The sequence below is a fragment of the Camponotus floridanus genome, unplaced genomic scaffold (assembly GCF_003227725.1).
Source record: "Camponotus floridanus strain SB8 unplaced genomic scaffold, Cflo_v7.5 scaffold75, whole genome shotgun sequence".
NCBI classification, from domain to species: domain Eukaryota; kingdom Metazoa; phylum Arthropoda; class Insecta; order Hymenoptera; family Formicidae; genus Camponotus; species Camponotus floridanus.
The window spans coordinates 391500-400417 of record NW_020229844.1 but is presented as its reverse complement, the minus strand read 5'-3'; the positions used below and the strand labels follow the sequence as shown (position 1 = coordinate 400417).

Here is an 8918-nt window from a genome sequence, read left to right as displayed (position 1 = left end):
TCTTAATAATAATCTTTACATATTTAAAATGTGATTAATGTGACCACAAGAGAGTTTTTGAATCATCGATATATCCAAAAGTTCTATCGTAGTAGATGAAATTCTCTCTTTCTCTTTTCTTCTCTCTCTCTCTCTCTCTCCCTCTCTCTCCCCCCCTCTCTCTCTCTCTTTCTCTCTCTCTCTCTCTCTTCTCTTTTTCTACTCGCAAAGTTTCGTCCGCGTATACGCAAACACAAGAGGTGCCAAAAGCGCGTAGATATTCGTCATAGATTGTAAGATCGTGCTCTATTGACTCATAATCGTGCAATATAACGTATGTATATGATCGTCGATCGTTTAACATAAGGTTTAAACCACGTTAAATGTTAACCAAGATCGTTCATGTCAATTTGTCATTGTCATCGTAAACGAGTTTCGTAAAACGAAAAAAAAACTCGCAAGAGGCATATAAAGAGCGCAGAATCTTAATTTGTGGAATATCTCCGAAAAAGGAGAAGGCAAATTTATTATTTCGTATTTAACATATATCTCGCGCGAAACATAATATATTGCTGTCTTTCGATATCTAAAGCTTTCAAAAATAAAGTGTACAACGATAAACATAACGGAAAGAGAATCACGTGAGATACTACATTAAGTGAATTTAATGTCACACGATTTGCAAAGTTTTCGATTAAAGAAGCGAGTGCACTAGAAAAAGATTAAAATATATTAAAAAATATATTAAAATATATAACATATTGATTACATTTTCGTTGAATAAGCTCTTCTGAATTTTAATTATGATTTAAATAAAGTCAGTTTATTTGGCGACTTTTTAATATATAAATATATGAATTTTGATTAAAACTTATAAAATCTTTTTTTAATAGGTAATTTTCTATGCACATATTTGAGTTATAAATTTTTTTTGTTTGAATTTTAAAAATTAAAAAAAAAATTTTTTTAAATTTGTATACATCTTTTTCGTGGAAATTACTAGTGCAATTGTTATTTCTTTAAATTTACTTAGACATAAATAAATGATAATTTGATTGTTTGATTTAAAAACATTTTATAAGTTTTAATCAAAATTTATATATTTATATATTAAAAAGTCGCCAAATAAATTGGCTTATTTAAATCATAATTAAAATTCAGAAGAGTTTATTCAGTGAAAATGTAATCAAACTTGTGAGAAAGAAAGTAAAACAAAAATTGTTTGATTAATTCGATATTAAGGAAAAAATGAAGTAATTTTTTACAATATTTGCATGTAATTTCGCAGCTGCATCCGCTCACTTAAACAAATATCACTTTTTTATCGAAGTGAAAAATTGGCAAAGTAATTGCTTTTCTAATCGCGTAAATATATTATATGCATTAAACTTGCATATTTCATAAAATTATTTCAGAGATTGTGAAATGAGATGAGTAATACGCTCTGACAGCTCGCATTAATCTTAATGAGTGAGAATGTAACTGTAATAGTTATATCGAGTTATCGGCCTCTCGGAGATTATAGCAAGCTATACATGTTTTTATATTATCATCTCTCTCTCTCTCTCTCTTTCTTATCGCTGCGCAAACACATAGTCTTCTCAGAGAAGCATCGCGCATCTTCTCTGACTTATAGATCTCCTGATAAATTCTGATTTTATTTTCTCAACAAACATTTGGTGTCGAATGCTGAAGAGAAAACGTCTGATTTGCGATAAAATTTGATTCGCCGCAAGGAAAAATCATTTTTTATCTCAAATTATTCGCAATTCGAGAAGAATACGATGCTTGGAGATGCATGTTACGTATAAAAAAAAAGTTAATTTTTCGTAAACGGCAATTAAAATAACTTAATATCTAGCAATTTGAATCATGTATGTTGACAAATCAATCTTCCAAAGACGAATCTCTTTTTCAGGAATGGAAAGTAAGATGAGGTCTTTGTCGAGTCGCATTTTTTAATTTAATTTAATTAAAAAAAATTGATGAAACGACGATATAACATAGCATGACCAAAGTACTCAACTTTTTTTTTATACGTAGCGTGCATCTCCAAGCATCGTATACTTCTCGAATTGCAAACAATTTGAGGTAAAAAGTGATTTTTCCTTGCGGCGAATCAAATTTTATCGCAAACCAGACGTTTTATCTTCGGCATTCGACACCAAATGTTTGTTGAGAAAATAAAATCAGAATTTATCAGGAGATCTATAAGCCAGAGAAGATTCGCGATGCCTCTCTCAGGAAGACTTTAGCGCTTCAATCGCATAAACGTGCAAATTCATATTCTTACGTATTGTACAAAGTTGAAATATAGGATCTAACGTCTCTCCTTCCTTTCTGTTTCCTGTACCCTTCAAAATTTCGCACCTTTAAATTTTTTAATAATTTTTTTCATTTCTTGTCTTACACTATCCATTCTCTTTCTTTACATATCCTAAAGACAAAAATTTTTCTCTCCCTCTCTCACGCTCTCTCTCTCTCTCTTTCCCTCTGTTTAATCGCATTGAGGAGAGGAGAGACTGGCTTAAGATTAATAAAATCGAAAGCCTGTTATATAACGTGCAATTAAAAAAGATAAAGTAAGCAGCGAATTTGGAAAAGCGTCGCTGCCTAGTCTCGCGCTAGATCGACCCAGCGGTGTTGATCCGTGAGGGCTTAAATGAAAGAAAAATTTGTAATATTTGTATATAGCCATGTTATTGTGGTAAAAAAGAATTTTACCTATTATTATATATATAAATATAAAATATATATATAAAAAATATATATATACATATATATATATATTACCTATATGTAATACCGTTACGTTGTTGTACTATATTATTGTGAACACCATTTCTCAGACATCGATTTTTTTAAATAAAAAAGAAAAGAGCTCTTTCGACACACACTAAATACCAAGCCAATCCGTCACGTTATTTGCCGCATCGTGCGGCTCGCTCGTGTCGGTTATGCGTTACCGTTAATACCCACGTTGCATCTCGCAGTCGCGTTTCATTCGCAAGGATATTTACGCGATCCTGGTGTTCATATGCGCCGGTAAAAATATATCTCTCGGGATCTCTCCGCTTCACATATGATGCAGCGTGGAGACTGGTTTTCGCAAATATCAAAGTTCGTGCACGTTGATTAGAGCTGATTTTTTTACGCGGATATATTCGATCTCGGTCGTTTCTCGATTAATTTTTCACACTCGATAACAATGGATAAGTTTGAAGTTCGAGTCGAAAAAAAAAAAAAGGAAACAAGAGTTTTTCTCAAAGTTGATCGGTGCCTGAGGGTTTCGCCGATCCAAGCCTTTTGTCGTAGGACCGATACTCACGCCGATCTAATTAATTAACGGTCAATCAAATGCGGTGCCCTTTAGCGCGTCACGAAACTTTCGCGAAAATCGTCACGTGCGATCCAAGTGACGCGACCAATTCTCACGCGGATCTCTTTTTTAGCGATGCCTCGAAAGGAATATCGTAAAGTAACGTCACGACATTAAATAAGACAAGTCGATTAGCGATATACATTCGACGATACATCGATGTCGTTCGAAAAGATGTAGACTTGATTCTCGCGAGGACCATCTCGATTTCCACGTCACCTGGACATCTCTTCCTTTCAGCTCGCAATCATGTCTCGCGCGAAAAAAACCACTCGAAAAAGACGTATACACGCTCATTCTCACACGTACATACATCATGCCACACGCACACTCATCGAGGCGAGGAAAATCTCTAAACGTCTAAGTTTCCTCTCGACATTGTCATCGTTTTCAAATCCTCTTAGCCGTCGATGTAAATAACTGTTTTATATTGTTGTAAAGTAGAAGGATTATACGGAACGGGAGAGAGGCGGATTGCGTATGATTCGGGGATATTACGGACGTGCAGGCATCACTCGGCGTGCATCACATTCCTGTTTCCGGCGTCCATGTCCATAATGTGTAAGCGCACAACAAGAAAAAAAAAAGAAAGACGATTAACGATTTATGTGTCTTCTTCGTGTTTAATCGTAATAACGTTTATTAATTAAATCTTGAACGTCTACGAAACGTCTGTGTCTTTTGCCTAGGTACCTCTCTCTCTCTTCATCTCAATTGGCGCTAAGAGACAACCCGGAGAACGCGACAAGAACAATTATTCGCTTATATGCGCATTTTTCCGTGGAAAAAAAGATGGATAGTATCGCTGTTTCTTGCATCATGTTTTCTGTTTATGCATTAACATATCATTATACGACTTGAAAGCGGAGAGACAAATATTCATAAAGTGTGTCGAACGTTTATAATAAATTCTCGCCTTTCTATTCCAAAGTTTTATACGTGCAAAACAACTCTTTCGATTATTCCAACACTGAAAAATATTTCAGTGTATTAGTATCTTCTCTTTGTCCGCATAATTTTCGTTATATTTGCTTAATCAATCGACTTATGCGCTACGCTTCTAAAGTATCGCGTTCTTCAGGTTCTCGAATTGGTCTATGGTGATAATTGATAAGTGAACGCCTTCCGACGATCGATGAGTCACTATTGTATATAATGTTTCTCTAGTATGTACTGTTGTGTGTGCGAAGATTAAGAAAATGATTGATTGATTTGAATTTTATTGTCTGTTAATAAATTAAAATTTATCGAAATAAAGTTAATGAATTACTGGAGAAATGACACGCGCGCGTACGCAAAGCGTATGCAATCGCGCGCGCAAGTAATGCAATGTTAGCGACATCGTGCAGTTTACTTTGCGAGATGTTTTTTAAATAGCTTGTAATATATTTTAAGATTGTACAAGAAGCGTCCGAAGAGAAGCAATTCAAAACTCGTTTTATATCTTTTGACGTGCTACACACGGCCGGCGTAAAAAAAATTTATAAGTAATTTAGAGCGGTAGATAACATAGTTATCCATTTTTGTCAAGGATTTATATATATATATATATATATATATATATATATATATATATATCGTTCATTTAGGCTACAATTAAATCGACTCGCAATCTCTTCGAGTGTCTCGTGATTAATGGCATTACACCCTATATTATAGCTATAGTCTTTCTCTCTAATTACAAATGCATCATTCTGCTCTCTCGTAAAGGTCTATAAATATTTCGTTTTATATAAAAAGTCTATATATGTCTTATATTCCTACTTAGTCCTTCGTTACTGCGCGACGATAGAAGAAGTTCGGAAAGTTACACGTTGTATATTTCGTGATAATTTCATTTTGTGAAAATATTCTCTCACCCCGAAGAGAGGATAGTCGATTCCACTTTACCCTTTATGAGAGATTTTAAATTTTCGCATCGGAACCGTCGAGTACGCGTTTGATCCTCTTGAATCTAGCGAGAGCGCCGCCAGACTCACTCTGCAATCCACCGAAGGCCTCTTTGTACTCTCTCGCTAAACGCGGACTCAATTCCTGCGAACTTCCAGTGAGAGCCACCAAGGAATTCGTATGTTCCGCTGTAGGACTCTGTTCTTCGTCATTGTTCTCATCTTCGGCGGCGATGGGCGAAGATGCTTGCAGCTGTAACAAAATTTCACCAATTTTCTTTATAAAATTTTTTATATAATATCTCGTATAAAAAACATAATTCTATATTGAAAAAATTAAATCGTAAATGTAGAATAGAGTTTTTTTATAAAAAGGTTTTTGAGAAAACTCATTTTGAAATTTAGAAGATTAATGACACGTTTTTTTTTTAATTTGAATGACTTTCAATTAAATTATTTTATAGATCGAATTCATTTTGATCACTATTGATATATAAAAACATTCATATATACAACATTCTTACTTGAAAATATGGAAAATGTAGAAAAACAATTTAAGATATAATTTTATAATAAATTTAATTTTTAAATATAATTTAAGTTATTGAAAAAACGGTGTAAATATCCAGATAAAAATTTAAAAAAAAATAAAATTTTTCAATTTTAATAAAAAACACTCTGAAATTACTTTTAAGCAAAAAAGATGTGCAATATAATATATATTAATTTTTAATAATACATTAATATATATCTAAAAAAATTCGCGAAAATATTCGGTTTTATTTTTGATTTTCACTGAGTCTTACCATTCCATCGTTCGTAAGGTGATAAGAATTCAAATCCGTGAATAATTCATATTCCGGTCTGGCGGCCGTCCGATCGGATGGCGGTGTATAACTTCTCGAACTTCTTCTCTTTGTCCGATCGTTGTTTACTAAAAAAATTTGTCTGACGTGTTCGCGTTTTTTTTTTAAAAGCCCCTTTGAAGGAGCTTGTCCGGAGGATTTATCGCGATTAATCGGGAATTGTCTCTTCAACCTTTCGCTTTCTTTCAAATTATCCGGCCTGCCGATCTCGCTGGATCGACGTTGCGGCTTATTGTGTTGTTCTCCGTTCAAGTTTCGTTTCCTATCATCTCTTTTCGAGGAAAAAGGAGCGGCGATTTCTCGTATCGATCTCTTGATCTGGCGCTTTTCGATCGGTTCACCTTCCGAGTTCTGCCTCTCCTCGTCCTCCTGATCCCGTAACTCGTCGAACCTAGCATTGTTCTCCTCGATATCCCTTATTCGCTGCTGCGCCTCGACGTCACGTTTGATCTCTTTCTTGATCGAGTCGATCTTCCGTTGAATCTCCTCCTCCACGCGCTTCCCGTATTCCGCGTTCGACTCGTGTTTGGACGAACTAATTACATTGGCCGGTTCCTTGCTCTCGATGGAACCGCTCGACTTTGAAATCACTTCGTCCGATCCAGCAGATCCTTTGATCTCGGAGGCTGGGTCGCCAGGCGCCGATTCTCGTCGATTAAAACTTTTCGATGATTCGACACGAGAAACTTTGTCCTTCAGAGAACTCTCCGCAATTTTTGGCTCCTTCAGCTTCGCTGGATTGCGTGATTCAGATTTATCAGGCGTTTCCAAAATCGCGTGATCTCTCTTCACCCGAGAGTCGCTCTCCCGTGTTTCTCTCATCTCCTCTTCGTTTTCCTCCAATGCGACCGGATCTTCCAATATCTCCGGTGAATCTTCCTCCGCTTCCTCGTAATCCCCTGGACCACCGAGAACGCCACGCTTCGCGACGTCCTTCGCCTCGTAATCGTCGTAGAGACTCGATCTCTCGTCCTGATCGGTATATTTCTCGACATTGACGTCACGGGGTAAACGTACAAGATCGTTCGTCTCTATATCTGTATCGCCTTCTTGTTTCGCCGTCTCTTCATCCGCCTGTTCCTCCGCATAATCCGATGCCTCGTTCAAACTGAGGGGACTGGCTATACGATTGATCGACTTTTCGGCGTTTGATTGTTGGACATCAGGATTCGCGGATCTTTTTGAGATCTTACGTTTTTCTCGGGGATATGTAAGATCGTCCTTCTCGAGTTCATTATCCTTTTCCTCGCGCTCCAAATTTCTCTCTCCCACGTGGTTGTTGACGTTTCCTCGCAATTGTGATATTTCAGCAAGGGATATCTCTCGTTTCGTTCTGGAAGTGTGTAAAATCTATCGAATTCAATTTCATCCGCGAAGAGGATGATAAAAACAAGCGAAAAAATCGTCCACTAGACGGATACTGCAACAACGATTTGAGAAAATCACGTGCTGCCAATACCTGCGAGTATCGTCGACAATCTTCGCGTGAGAAATCGGTCGTAATATCTCGAGCAAGACGAAGAAGATGCAGATATAATCGTATAATCGATTTTTCATGCTGCATAAAAACTCTTGCAGTTCATCGCGAAAGAATCTCTCGATTACGTGCAGCTAATCAGGAGATTGAACGTCATACGATTTTGCCAAGTCAAATTATCAAGTGAACTGAAGGACGAGCTATCGTATCGAATGCGATTATTTGCGATTGTGTTATTTTTCTTATGTTACGGGTCATCGACTTGTATAATTCACTTGAAATAACTCGTTCGAACTAAAAACAGGCAATTTTAATAACAAATTTGGTTGGATGCATCAATGCGCAATTTACTGTAGCATGAATAATTAAAACAGTGAGATAATTAATGCGTTATTATTCGTATCGAATAACAGTAACGCGTAGTATTAATTATCTTATTATGTTTTATTATGTTTTAATTACTCATGCTTTCGTAAATTTATACGAGAAACCTCTAATATTGCGTATCGAACCGAATTTATTATAAAAGGTTCATCAAATGTTGATTTGTACGGTGAGGAGATACGATGATACTCGTGAAATAACGAGTCTGATATATTTTTCTTTCACAAAAAGATTTTTATTAAAAAACTGGTATTTGGTAAATAAAATCTGTTTCTTCCTCTGCGTACAGCGCGTATCGTATAATTATATATAATAGTAAATACAATTTTTAATGAGATAAATCGGATATCGTCTAAATTTGTCAAGCATCGTTCGGACAAGGAGCACGTTAATATCTTCGAGAGGAGGGAAGAGGAGAAAGATATACAGGGATCGTCGCCCTCGCCCGGGTTTGTCTATATATCTCGATGATGAAATTACAAATTAAAAATTATTACACCTATGATTATCCGCAGAGCGTGCAATGCCTCGTGGGACCGTCGCCGACTCTTGTTACTGACTCCGAGACACAGTACTTCGCATTCGCGTCGTTCTTCGACTATCAACGACACGCCTTTATTATCGTTTACATCCGTTTACATACTCGCGGGTGTGACTTATCGACTTAAGAAGAACAGAGGTCACATCATCGCGCTATATCTTTATATTTAGCCGAATAAAAATGATCTCTCTAATCAATCTAGAAAGAAACAGCGCCTCGCTTTAATATCGCTTTAGTGCTAAAAAACGCTATATAATATTTGCTACGCTATTATCGCATCGCACAATGAAATCGCTGCGAAATTCTGACAAATCGCTATAACAACAAAAACTCATACAAGTACACAAGTGATTACGCGATACGTCGCGTCGCGTAGAAGCGAGAATAGCGAAAGGTGATCTCG

The 8918-nt window shown here is 36.2% G+C and overlaps 1 protein-coding gene across 1 annotated transcript; it reads right to left on the bottom strand.

The window, feature by feature from the left end:
• Window positions 1-4927: 4927 nt before the first annotated feature.
• Window positions 4928-7916, bottom strand: LOC112639574 (involucrin-like). The gene is made up of 3 exons (XM_025414057.1): window positions 7573-7916; window positions 6054-7446; window positions 4928-5500 (listed from the first exon to the last, which is right to left on the bottom strand). Exons 1-3 carry the CDS (start codon window positions 7668-7670, stop codon window positions 5264-5266), a joined length of 1728 nt encoding a protein of 575 aa, XP_025269842.1. The 5' UTR covers window positions 7671-7916; the 3' UTR covers window positions 4928-5263.
• Between the last annotated feature and the right edge of the window lie 1002 nt (window positions 7917-8918).

What these genes read in the sequence shown, in the direction of transcription:
- LOC112639574 (XM_025414057.1), bottom strand. Translation starts at nt 7,670, where the DNA reads ATGAAAAATCGATTATACGATTATATCTGCATCTTCTTCGTCTTGCTC. An exon ending in ATTGTCGACGATACTCGCAG is followed by an intron (nt 7,447 to 7,572) that starts GTATTGGCAGCA and finishes ACACACTTCCAG; the next exon opens with AACGAAACGAGAGATATCCC. An exon ending in ACCTTACGAACGATGGAATG is followed by an intron (nt 5,501 to 6,053) that starts GTAAGACTCAGT and finishes ATTTTGTTACAG; the next exon opens with CTGCAAGCATCTTCGCCCAT.